At 36.2% G+C, this 14,537-nt stretch overlaps 1 protein-coding gene across 1 annotated transcript in view; it reads left to right on the forward strand.

The window, feature by feature from the left end:
* The first annotated feature begins 9,922 nt into the window (after positions 1-9,922).
* The window catches only part of LOC107746957 (UPF0606 protein KIAA1549L-like), a 75,305-nt gene continuing 70,690 nt past the window's right edge, over positions 9,923-14,537 (forward strand). Inside the window, exon 1 of the mRNA XM_016561315.1 lies at positions 9,923-10,294. Within this exon, the coding sequence (XP_016416801.1) occupies positions 10,129-10,294 (166 nt within the window). The 5' untranslated portion in view covers positions 9,923-10,128. The remainder of the gene's footprint in view (positions 10,295-14,537) is intronic.

The raw sequence follows: 14,537 nt of genomic DNA on the forward strand, positions 1-14,537 counted from the left end.
AGGACCAGCTTAAACCAGCATCCCAGCTTCAAAACATACCTAACCAGCATATGCTGGTTTTTTTCAACAGGGCTGTCACAAAATTGTTGGTGGCTTCTATTATAAAACGGCACATTTTTGCTAGAAACTGTGGATTCATTAGTAAGACAAATTAAATAAAGTCCATTAAAATAGTTCAGTTTGATTAAAAATTGACTATTTTACCCAGTATTTCTGTGATAGGAATTATGTTTACGATAGGGTGACCATATGTGCCATTTTCCCAGGACGCGTCCTGGCCAGGATTTCTATATTGCCTAAAATATCTAGGTTTTGGCTTTGTTTGCGTGTGCCATCAAAGTACCATACAGACAGTTATGCTTTCGAAACGCTCTCGAGGTACTTTGATGTCAAACACTGATCGGTTTTAAGTCGAACACACATCCTATGTACGCGTAATTGCATCGCTTTGACCGTAGATCCCACCTTCTCACACGCCATGATTGGTCCATTATGTACAATGCTTGCATGTTATTGGTCAAACTACTTTTCGATCATTACCTTCAGCAAGCATGAAAACAGGAAAACAAAGCCAAAACAAATCCTGGCCAGGACGCATCCTGGGAAAATGGCACGTATGGTCACCCTAGCTTACGAATGTTAGATTAGCAACATGCTAACATTACACTATTGAAATCAACTGCGGGCCTAGCCTATTCACAAGTCATTTGTATGACTTAGAGAGTTACTGCATATGTAAAACTTACTATATCGGCTGTGTATGAAGGCAGTAGACCGCAAAGCAGCTCGTTAGGTTTTGGAACAGAGCCATTTCTCTGAGCAAGGTAGCTACTCTTTCTGCATAGACCTCACATATACTGTAGTAATTATAGTCATGGGGTAAATTTCTAAAACGGTATTTAAAAAATGGCTGAGGTTATGTTTAGCTTTTTGAACAAGTAATAAGTCGTATCATCTATCTTGAATGTATCATAGACAAGCTGCTATATATTGATTGCCACTTCAGATAGCTGTGAAATTAGATTAGACTAGTTCATATCTGCATTTGTTTATTTGTATGGGTCTCTCTGATTGCCTAAACTAGAAGTGGATTTTGATTTTGAGTAAATTTTTTGCTTCAATGTTTGGAGTGTCATTGTAACTACTGTATTGCTGATATTGGACATTTAGAATTGTTTTTCTTTTTTTCAAATCAGTATTGTATCTTCATAGCTGTTCTGGCTCATCACTGCATATTAATGGATGTGTTTGTGTAACTTAATTTTTGTTTACCTGCTTATCTGTGTATTAATGTTTACCTGCTTATCTGTTTTTGACTTGTAATAGCTTGCAGGATTGATTTAACTTTATCCAAATGAACAGTTATTCTGCAGTGTTTCAGAAATACAAACATCTGTATTTTTGTTAAGGTTTTTTCTTTCTTGGTTAATATGATAATCAATCCCATAACCTCATGCCACTGAGCACTTACTAAAACTATAGTGTGCAGTAACCACATGGCCATGCTTTGATATACAGTGGTGTGATTCAAATAAATTAGTCTCCAAATGAATTGTGATTTTATTAATGTTTGTCATTTGAAAATTGAGAACATGTTTGTAACAAATTATCACTGATGTCAGCTGATGTGTTATGTTCATGTTTGGTCATGGTCATGTTTTTTTCTCTCTCTCTCTCTCTCTCTCTCTCTTTGTGAGCAGTGTAAGCAACACTGTGTGTGCCTTGATTATGATATTGGTCATGACACATTCACTTAACAAGTATTCAGCTCACCCACTGACCAGACCAAATATAAGAAAGAACAAACAGTATAACTTTCCATTCCAGGGATCGAAATGGTTATATACATGTTTAAAAAAAATCATAGATGTTCTTAATTTGAGTTATTAATCACTAATATATGTCTAGTTAATCTTAACCAGCTAATTATATTTTGATTATAATTTTTTTTTGGATATTCTAATTTCAGTCTGCATAAAGAATGTAATGTATTGCACCCTGTGCATGTTTCGATCCCTGTGAAATGGCATCCACCAGCATTTAGCCTGAATACATCCAATGACAATATAGAAAAAACTGTATTCAACACTTTCGATATCTATTGTATGTTCATATTTAAACAAATTCAAAAGGATATGGATGATTTATGTTGAACTCTTTTCTATTAACAGCATTCAATAAACATTATTGCCACAGTTTTAATGACATTCAATGTTTTTATGCATTATATTATTATTATGGAAGTAATGTATTGGCAAAATTTTTCTGAATTATTTTACCTAAATTATTTACCATTCAACCTGAAAATGACTTCCCAATATGTTTTTTTTTTTTTTTTATCTGTGTATACAAGTTCCATAGTTTCTAGCATATTTTACAATCTGTCAAAGAAGTTATTTCACACTGCAAGTTGTGGATCCATGTTTCAATTACTTGGTTAATTAAGAGTTTATTAAATTAAACTGTTATTCACTGGTTTGATATTTGTAGACTTTTGTGGCTTTTTTGAATTTTTAATTTTTTTCTTCTTTTATGATTTGATGCTACACTAGTCTGTCATGTAGCACTTGCACTGTGCAATATTTAACAGTATGAGGACTGGGGAAATGTAACCCTTTGGATATAATGTCTTTACAGAGTGTAATTGATGTTTCATCTCTAGTTCTCAGTGAATAAAGATGTGACCAAGCCTTCTCAGTCACATTAAACATAATTTCCAGGTGACTTTTGGTGAGTGAATACGAATTCATGGTGTTGTATTGTCAAGATTCACTTTGCATACAAAAGAAAAATAAAGTAAAAACAGAGCAAAAATCTAATGTTGCAACCCTTTCTTCTTTTAGAAACAAAATATGGCAGGTATCTTTGTAGAACTTCTTTGCAGTACATAACATTAGATGTTTTAAATATTTTCTTTTCATCATCATAATCATCTTTTTGCCAATACATACCTTATGTATCTATTTATTTAAACAAAGTGTCCCATTGCACTATAGGAAGTTTAAAAAAATAATGTAACTTACTGTAATAATATTGTAACTCCTATGTACACCTTTGTTATGTGACTATATTCACAATAATACACAAATCAATCAATCAGTCAATAAATAATTGAATACTGGTAGCGATCTATCAGTGACCCTTTAATTTACATTGTTACAGTAGGTGGCCACAAGTATCATTCACAGAGTTACTCAATATTAACTACATGTGTTTAACTGTTGTATAAAGCAATTTCATAACTGTTTCAATACACTACATGTCAAAAGTTTGAAATTAAGATATGTTTGAATGTTTTTGAGAAGTCTCATGCTCACCAGACCATCAAAAATACAGTAACAGTACCAGATCAGCATATTAGAATGATTTCTGAAGGATCTGAAGACTGGAATAATGGCTGTTGAAAATTCAGCTTTACCATCACATGAATAAATTACATATTAAAATGGAAGTAGGGTGCACCATCTCGGTGACCCTCTTCACGCTGGCAATGAACATGCAGGTCAAGTCAGCAGAGACGGAGTGCAGAGGCCTTTTCTCGGTTAATATGATAATCAACCCCATAACCTCATACCACTGAGCACTTATTAAAACGCTAGTGTGCAGTACACATGGCCATGTTTTGATATACAGTGTTGTGATTAAATGAATTTAGTGTCCCAACTGAATTGTGATTTTATTAATGTTTGTCATTTGAAAGTTGAGAACATGTTTTTAACAAATTATCACTGATGTCAGCTGGTATGTTATATTCATGTTTGGTCATGTCATGTCTTTTTTTTTTTTTTTTTTTTTTTTTTTTTGTTTCTGTTGGCAGCATGGGCAAACATTGATTTGGAAACAAAAGGCATTCCCTTTTAGATTGTAGGTTTTGCTTATTTCTGTGTGATTTTGTCTTTGTGTTCTTTTTTTTTTAATGACTAGACATCAGCACTATGAGATGTTTAACAAATTAGATTTCAGAAATTAGAGTTTACACAATAATTGTGATATGATTTTTGTTGGCCCAATTGTGCAGCCCTAATCATACATTCTCTCACAGACATCCCACCAGTACAAGGAGAGTGTGGTGTAGACGAAGCCTTAACCATCATGTTCAAGACACCCTACTTGAATGCCACTTTTAAAGTATGAAATATCTCTAAGTTGCTCATTTTTATTTATATATTTATTTATTTATTTTTGGTAAACAAAGCTTTATACTTCGTTTGTGTCCAAATATACCAAATATAAAACAGCAACCTTCACATGCACAACAATTCTTTTTGCATATCACCATGTGTTTAAATTCAGCATTCTGACTGGTACAGACCTAAGTCCACATGGCATACAATAATCTTGACCTGTAGTTCCAACCACACAAGTGAGAGCGATGGTGCTTGTGAATGCCAGTTGAAATCATTGAACTATGCTGGTAACAACATAACCTGTGACTAACTTGTGACTAATAATGCTTTTGGGATACACACCCTAGGTTTTCTCTCTCTCTCTTGCGCTCTCTGTATGCATTAGATAATCTGTGACAAGACTGTATGGATGTCACCTGACCCTGAGACTAGAGGGACAATAACTAGACCGGTTTTTGAGGTCACTAAAATATCCCCTTTTCCTGGTGTTATCTGAGGTCCATACTACAGGCCTGAATAAAAATATGGCCTCAGCTGCTGATGTCATTGTATCGCCACACTATTTTTTGTTGTTCCTCACTTCTCACACAGTTGGTAATTTGTGTATGCAGCTGGCTGCTGCCTCAGCTCAGTGTGGTGCTAATGAGAAGACTGCTGTTTTGGTGCTTTTAATGGCTGCCTTGTCTCTGACTCAGGTTCTGCTGGCACAGGCCACCAGAGGATCTCAGATGGATTGTGAAATTCTCCATTTCCTGACTGAACAACTGTTGTTCTCTCCCCACATGGACAGAAATAAGGTGCCACCTGAGATAAAGATGATAGCAATGCTAGTCAGCAGTCGGTCTAAATGAGAGACTGGACATTGTGTCTCTCAGACTCTTTATTTCTTTTTTTCCCCTTCAACCTCTGAGATGTGCTTTTACGGTTTCTATCTCTCCAAGTCTCATAAAGTATGGTTGTGTCATTCAAATATCTTTCCATTTTGTAACTTTATTACCTCAGATTTAAAGGGAGAAACAATTACGGGGAAACAGCATACATTTTGTAATGTAAATAGTTAAAAAAAAAAATATATATATATAGTAAGCAACACTGTGTGTGCCTTGATTGAGATATTGGTAATGACACATTCACTTTGCAAAAACAAGTATTCAGCTCACCCACTGACCAGACCAAATATAAGAAAGAGCAAACAGTATAACTTTCCATTCCAGGGATCGAAATGGTTATATACACTTTTAAATAAATAAATAATCATATATGTATTCATTTGAGTTAATAATCACTAATATATGTCTATTTAATCTTAACCAGCTAATTCTAACATTTTTGACATTGTAATTTCAATCTTTGCGTAAAGAATGTAATATATTGCACCCTGTGCATGTTTCGATCCCTGTGAAATGGCATTCACCAGCATTTAGCCTGAATACATCCAGTGTCGATATAGAAAAGACTGTACTCGACACTTTCAGTATTTATTGTGTTCATATTTAAACAAATTCAAGTTGATATGGATGATTTCTGTTGAACTTTTTTTCTATTAACAGCATTCAATAAACATTAATGCCACCGTTTTAATGACGTTCAATGCTTTTATGCATTTATTTTTTATAATTATTATTTTGGAAGTAATGTATTGGCAAAATTACATCCGTTTTTTTTTTTTGTGAATTATTTTACCTTAACTATTTACCATTCAACCTGAAATTGACTTCCCGGTATGTGCTTTGTAATCTGTGTATACAAATTCCATGGTTTATAGCATATTTTACAATCTATCAAAGAAGTTATTTCACACTGCAAGTTATGGATTTCATGTTTCAATTACTTGGTTAATTAAGAGATTTAAATTTCACTGTTTTGATATTTGTAGACTTTTATGGCTTTTTTGTTTAGGGTTTTGTTTCATTTGCTTATTTGATTTGATTTGATTTGATGCTACTTTAGTTTGTCACATAGCACTTGCACTGTGCAATATTTAACAGTATGAGGACTGGGAAAATGTAACCCTTTGGATATAATGTCTTTACAGAGTGTAATTGATGTTTCCTCTCTAGTTCTCAGTGAATAAAGATGTGACCAAGCCTTCTTTACTTAGTCACATTAAACAGAATTTCCAGGTGACTTTTGGTGAGTGAATAAGAATTCATGGTGTTTTATTGTCAAGGTTCACTTTGAATACAAAAGAAAAATAAAGCAGAAAAAAATGTATTGTTGCAACCCTTTCTAATTTTATTACTTATGGAAACAATATATGGCAGGTATCTTTGCTGTACATAACATGAGATGTTCATCTTTCAAAATGTGTAATTTTTGGTCTGTCTGTCTATCTATCTATGCACACTCACAGCTGTGCTTCAATGTGCTTATGATGTTTTTGAAAGACATCTCATGCTCACCAGTGCACAAAAGTTTGATAAAAATAGTAAAACAGCATTTTTGTGAAGTATTAACTTTAAATTTACTTTATCATTCTAATATGCTGATTTGTTGTATACATACATACATCTTTCTCTCTCTCTCTCTCTCTCTCTCTTAGTAATATGCATTGCTAAGAACTTCATTTGTGCAACTTTAAAGGCGATTTTCTCATGATTTTTTTTGCACCCTCAGATTCCAGATTTTCAAATAGTTGTATCTCGGCCAAATATTGTCCTATCCTAACAAACCATACATCAATGGAAAGTTTATTTATTCAGCTTTCAGGTGATGTATAAATCTCAATTTCGAAAAATTGACCCTTATGACTGGTTTTGTGGTCCAGGGACACACACACACACACACACACACACACACATATATATATATATATTTATATACTGTATGTCATATATATATCAGAATTATTTCTGAAGGATGTGAAGACTGGAATAATGGCTGCTGAAAATTCAGCTTTACCATCACAGGAATAAATTACATTTTAAAATATATTAAAATTGAAGTAGAAATCATGACTGGGTGTACCATTTCGATGATTCTCTTTATGCCGACAATGAACATGTTGATCAAGTTAGCAGAGATGGAGTGCAGAGGCAGTCCCCTATTAGAGCCTTCATGGAGGACCTCACAGTGACAACAACAGTGCCTGGAGCCTGGTGGATCCTAGAGGGGTTAGAGAAGCTCATGTCTTAGGTGCGTATAAGTTTTAAACTTCCATAATCCTGGTCTTTAGTGTTGAAGAAATGGAAAGTAAACCAACACCAAACCAATGCAGCACTGCGAGTGAGAAGGAAAGGTCGAGGCTAGTGCAGGAAGAGGTGTGTACATCATTGGAGGAAGAACGAGCAAGCAGGTTTGCAGCAATGAGGAAACTGGGTGCCTGGATGAAGTGGGAGCAGCCAGTGGAGAGGAAGGACACCTGGATAGACATATGGAAATAGAACCTTTAGAAGATTAAAATTTTGTTTCAGGGGGTGTACGATGTCCTCCCTAGCCCAGCCAACCTATTTGCATGGGGCAAGGTATACACTTCAGCAAGCCCCCTGTGTTCCAAGACAGGCCCTCTTGAACACATCCTGGGGTGCGTTTCCCAAAAGCAACTATGGTCGCAAGTTCCGTCATTACCAATAGAGTTCAGAGGAACTAACAACTATAGTTAGCTAGCGATGGTTTTGGGAAATGCACCCTTGAGAAGCTGATCCCGGGCCCTGGTCGATGGCCATGACCAAGTGCTCAAGACCATAGCTGAGGCAATCAACAAGGGGATCAGCGAGAGCAGAAATACCAACACTACAGCCAGGATGATTGCATTTGTCAAGGATGAAGAGTAGCCCATAAGAAAAAAAGAAAATCTGTTGGCTTGCTCTACAGCACCTGACTGGACCACACTTAGACCGGACATCATCCTGGTCTTGGAGTCTACGAAACAGCTTAGCCTACTGGAGATAACTGTGCCTTGGGAGGAGAGGATGGAACAGGGAGTGCTGGAGGCATACTTCTGGAATGGGTGAAAAAAACAGGTGCATGCCAGTGGAGGTGGGTTGCCAAGGGCTTTTTTTTAGGTAATTTCAGCAACAGCATGGAGGCTGCACAGTGGGCATCAAGATGGCTATGGCTGCAAAGGGGTGACGTGTGGTGACCGCAAAATGCCACTTGGAGACAGGCTGAGGCTTGATCAACCGTGGTCGGGTCGCCTGGAAGAGGGTGTCTGTTGAAAGAGCTGAAACACTCTATGACGCCAAGAAACAACAATGGTGTTTTCAAATTTGTGCATCAGAGAATGTATGAATAACTGAACTAAATAGAAAAAGAGGTATTGTAAGTAGTTTATTTCACTATATTACCATTTTACATACTTTTAATTAAATAAAGCTTTTGTTAGCATGAGAAACTTATATATATATATATATATATATATAACTAGTTAGAAAGATCAGATCATACATTCACTTCATATTTGACCCTTCATGTAGACTACAGGGGATTGTAGTCATTTAATCTAACTGTAACTTGGATATTTTACCTTCTTTTCTGGCAGGTCTTCATCCATTGGAGAAGGTGACTTTTCAGGACATTACCCCATGTCCCCACTTTTCAAAACGCATATAAATCACACAGAATGGAGTGTAATGAAAATCTGAAATAGCACAAAGTTTCCTGTGAGGGTTAGGTTTAGGGGTAGGGTTGGTGTAGGGCAATAGCACGTACAGTTTGTACAGTATAAAAACCATTACGCCTATGGAATGTCCCCATTTTTCACAAAAACAAACCTGTGTGTGTGTATGTACAGTAATGTAAAAAAAGAAAGGACATCCTATTGAATTCCACGGTTTTCCGTATCAGGACATAATAAAAAATCATCTGCTCCTTGCCAGGTCTTCAAATTTGGACAATTAAACCTCAGATGAATAAAAACACATGGCATATCACACCGGGCCACTATTTATTTAGCCCTGCCAAGGACCAGATGATTTTTTAATAAGTCCTGATATGGAAAACCATGGAATTCAACAGGGTGTTCTTTCTTTTTCTAATGAATTATGTATCATGAATTATGTATATTATGTATATATAAATACACACACAGGTACAGTATATATTTTGAAAATATTTAAATGTTTCTACATTTATATGTTCATATTCTTATATTTTATATTAATATATAAACATAACATGTTTTGTTTTTTAAATACACATGCATGTGTTTGTATTTATATATACATAATAAATATACACAGTATACACACACATATTATGTAAACAAAAACTTTTATTTTGGAAGCGATTCATCGTTATATATAACATGCTGGCACCTGATTCAGTACAACTTTCAATGTGCTAAAACTTAACAGCTATTACAAAACGCCTGCTCAAAGTAGCACCCATAGGATCTTTAATTTTGTAGCTCCTTTGTTGTTGGGGATTATCGTCTGTTGTAAGAAGAACAGCTAATGAATTTACTTAATAAAAACGATTTAATGAAAGTGTGTATTCCTAATATTAGTATTATTACATAACCGTTTTTAAAAGCAATTAGCCACTTGAGACACAGCTAAAAGAGCTTAGGCAGCCAGTCAGCATCCAGACCTGGAACAAAGTGTTTACATATTGTTTTTTGTATGTTTGTTTTTATTTAGTGTTTTTTGTATGTTTGTTTTTATTAGAAACTGATGGATTATATTATAAATCAGTCTAATAATAATATTCTATACTGACCACTAGAGCACGCGCATGGTACAAAACTAATACAGCTCCAGCTTCCCTGCATGCGAGCACTCACAAGACTGCTGAACAACAGACAAAGAACTGCATGCATCCTTTCCAACATCCGATCACATTATGGGCGGTAAGGAGTTTGAGAAATAGATAAACCATTCAAAAATGCAGCCCCCTCTCGCTTCCCCTGTGTCGCAGTGATGGTGGACTTTGGGCATTTTCACGAATGCGGCTCTCCTCTGGCACTTGGAGCGGCGTGACCACCGCACGTCCCACTGACTCACGGATCTGAGCAGATGTCTGGTCCAGTACCGACACCGGGCCACCTCCTCTGCAAACACAAATGGCTGGTCGTGTAGAGGGAACCTGGATAGATGTGCACAGATTGAGCATCCTGAGAGAGAGGAGAAGATGCTCATGCACACATGCGTCTGGAGGGATGCGGAGCACTAAACTCTCATCTTTAGCAATATTCCTACTTTTGTTCCACAGCGCGCAGGCTTACGACGGTAAGGCGACATCTCATCTAGAAAGCTGGCGTCTTAAAATACTGTTTTCTCACGCAGCTTTAACATAAATGATTGAAACAATGATTTTGTTGAAAAGAAAAGCCTTGCACCTTTGCTGATTGCACATGCACTGAAAGTGATTTCCTTGCATCTAAAAACACATAAAAACAATGTTTTCATACAACCATAGGCCTCTACTCATATATTGAGACATTTTTGTATGTACTTTTGCATTGCATGTGTCAAATATGCAAAATGAGTAGCCTACACACTACTTTGCCTTGACTTTTGTGAACAGTGTGTGTGTGTGTGTGATGTGATGAAGCGCACGTGAGTGTCCAGCAGTAACGCAGTGAAGTGTGTAGGCGCGCGCTGATTGATACTGCAGCTCTACACGAGATTGCAGCACCCTATTGTCTTTATAACACACCTAACACACTTAAACCACATCTGTTTCCTGACATAACTGCACATGCATCATTTAATTGCATGAAATAACTAACATCGCTATCCCAAAGCGTCTAATCTAGGGACTAATCATTTGTTGAGATCATATATTGCACACTAGGCGTCATAAATCAACCGGTGCAAAGGAGCATTAAAACTGTCCACGGCAGCACGGTCTGATTTTAGATGCTGACTGAGGCTTGCTGGTCCTAAAAATGCTGGAAGAGCAACTGCAGAGATCCTGTTGTTCTTCTACATTGTGAATGAATGTGGACTAAATGTCTCCAATGGAGAGCAGCCACAGTTTAATGAAAGCTTAATTATTATATTCATGCCAATTAAATTTAAAATGATGAAAAATATATTTAGTGCAGAATAAAAATAAAATAACATTCATAGGAAAGTCTCTGTGTGTGTGTTCAGTTGAGAAGTGAAGATTTGCTTTAACTGGGTCACTGTGCTGTGAGCGAGACAGATCACTGTTTTGACCTGTTTGAATATTTCTCCCAAACATTTATAGCATGTTGGAGAGTGCGGGTTGGTTGGTACAGGATTTGGTTTTGGGTCATATTTTGGTGCGGTCACATACATTGTGTTCTCTTTACCTACACTCATTTAATCTATTAAGGCATTAAAAAGTCAAAACCCGTCAAGATTTAGCATTATATTACTTGCTCACCAGTGGATTCTCTGCAGTGAATGGGTGCTATCAGAATGAGAGTTCAAACAGCTGATAAAACCATCACAATAATCCACAAGTAATCTACACAATCCTCTATCGACTCGAGTCCATCAATTAATATCTTGTGAAGTTGATTTAATTTGTTATAATTTTGTAATTGATTTTTGAATTCGATTTTTCAAAACAAGCAGTACAGCTCATTCCTTGAATTATTTCTGTGCAACCAGTTTTTCATTCATCTTAACTGAAAGTAAAGCAAATTCAAAAGTGATTACCAATATGGATGGATGTGAAGTGATTAGTAATGTGGTAAATAGTTGTTATATGCAAAGCAAATTGGGAAAATGAACATGAAAAGCCATAGTTCCATGGCTTACAAGCTAAAGATGTATTGACTATATATTTGTACTAGGGCTGTATCTAACTACATGATGTGTCGATTAATTAATCGAATTAATCGCAAATTGCATTTGGCTGTGAAATTACCCTCAAAAGATTATTTAAAAGCTTATTTGCAAGCACTTTTTGTGTTAAATGAGAAAGTATTAAGTAGACATTACAAATAGTAACTTTAGAAAGAAATATTTTATTTGATTCAACGTGAAATTTATTACACATAAACGTTTAGGCTACAACTGCCTAACATAAACTATGGAACATAAAAGAAGATAATTTGAGAAACATCTCAGGTTTTTTTTTTTTTTGTTGTTGTTACCAACATTCGTCAAAATACCTTATTTTATGTTGCACAAAAGAAAGTAAGTCATTCAGGTTTGAGTAAATGATGACATTTTTTTTTCTGGGTGAACTATCCCTTTAAAGTTTTTTCCCCCTTTTTTAATTAAAGGGGTCATATGATGCTTTTTTAAGGATCATTATTTTGTGTATTTGGTGTAACAGAATATGTTGACATGCTTTAATGTTCAAAAAACACATTATTTTTCAAATACTGTACATTATTGTAGGTCCTCTATGCCCCGCCTCTCTCAAACGCTTCGTTTTCTACAAAGTCCCTCCTTCAGACAAGTGCAGTCTGCTCTGATTGGCCAGCTGAACCAGTGCATTGTGATTGGCCGAACACAACAAGCACGCGTCGGAAATGTAACGCCCATTCTTAAACTAATAACAAAACATACTTACAGTAGCTGATTCAGAAGAACCAGATTGTCATAACAAAGTCAGAATGACCTCCTCTCCTAGGTTCACGAAACGGTCATCCATAAAATGCATTGCTGTTCTGTTGTAAGTAATCTTAAAGATTCCTAAATGCATCTACTTTCGGAAGGCCAAATAAAGTGCTTTTGCTTTCGCCTAGAAACACACAGCGTCTCCCTGACATGGCTGCTTCAACACTAACTGCGGTTACTGAAACCACGCCTTCTTTCTTTGCGTGCACATTTGGGCGGCATTACGCAAATATTTCCACATAGTGACGTAGATATGTGGGGGCGTGTTAGAACGAGGCGTTTTAGGGGGGCGTGGCAGAGTCTTAACTTTGATAAAGAATATATCTTTGGTTTTGAGACTTTAGTCTTTGCAACTTCAGGGATCTTATCTATGCACAATCAGCTTGTAACACTCCAAAGAGAAAGGAAAACTTGAAATCGCATCATATGACCACTTTAAATAATAAAATAAGAAACTAAATCTGCCAGCAGGTGGCGAAAAATGTCTTTATGAGTTCAATGGCTGATTCATTCAGGAATGAAGTAAACGTTTGATTTGATTCACACGATTCATTCAAAACACGGATTCATTCAGAAATTAAACACCGCTGTGTTCCTCGGAGATGCACAACAATTCTGCTGTGGCTTTATTATAGGTAATATTTTTGTTGGCCAAACTGAGCAAAAACAGACAATATTGTGTTTAAAATATAACACAATATCAACTTCTTATTTACTGAACTGTTGAATAAAATCACATTTGCACTCGTGCTATTCGGGACAAACGTGTGATAACATCGATAAAAACTCATACAGGAGCATTTTCGCCCCAATATCTTACATTTTATGGCATAACTGCATTTATGGAGTTGTTGCCCTGCATCGCCATCTGTATGAAATGTAAGATGATGTACAGGTCTGGAGGCGGGGCCAGTGCGTTAACTGCGTTAAAATATTTTAATTGCATTATTTTTTCATAGCTAATTAATTGTTAATGCGTTAAACTGACAGCCCTACATGAACTTATATAATTATTATAACATATAAGAACAGTGTTCTTGGGGGTTCACTAAAACTACCTAACTAACTAACAAGCACACAAACAAACAAACAAACTGTTTGTGTAGCCTACGCTTCAGTACAACTCAGCCCGTGATTCAGCCCATTAATTTTTATAATAAAATAATGTACATTATATGCTGTAAAATCCTGTGCAGAAATGTGCTACAATGTGGGTTTTTGCAATTGTTGGATTCTCATAAGTCCTTGTATTTCATTATGTATGTTTAGGTGGTGCATTTGGGGACTTAACTGGATACGTAGTTTTCTATTTGGTGTATTATGGTCTTGATTCCCTTATGGAATCTTGGGCCTTATAGATGTTCATTTTTTGATGGCTTTTCTATTGATTATTAAAAGAGTAAGAGGTTCAAACTAATAACAGTACATAGCTGGAGAAACTGATAGACAACATTAAAGGGATAGTTTGTTCAAAAATGACAATTCATTTACTCGTCTTCATGTTGTTTCAATCCCATAAGACTTCCGTTCATCTTCTGAACTATATATATAGTATATATATTTTATATATATACTGCTCCACTGATCATGTACTGGTTTCTCCACTGCACACCTCGGATCGCTTCCTCCTCACTCTTAACCTCAACATGGTTCCTGACACAACACATACCCCTCCACATGTCACTTTTCAACATAACCTACGTTCATTCTCACCCTCCTGGCTATCTGCTATGGTTTCATCTTCATCTCTTGATGTTAACAGTGCTACTGATACTTTCTGCTCCACTTCTACGTCTTGTTTAGACAGTGTCTGCCCCTTGTCTTCCAGGCCAGCCCGTACCACCTCTTCTGCCCCTTGGCTATCTGATGTTCTTCGTGAGCATCGTTCTAAGCTCAGAGCTGCAGATAGAGTATGGCACAAATCACA

This window comes from Sinocyclocheilus rhinocerous, unplaced genomic scaffold, assembly GCF_001515625.1.
Source record: "Sinocyclocheilus rhinocerous isolate Xijiao unplaced genomic scaffold, SAMN03320098_v1.1 scaffold138, whole genome shotgun sequence".
Classification (NCBI taxonomy): domain Eukaryota; kingdom Metazoa; phylum Chordata; class Actinopteri; order Cypriniformes; family Cyprinidae; genus Sinocyclocheilus; species Sinocyclocheilus rhinocerous.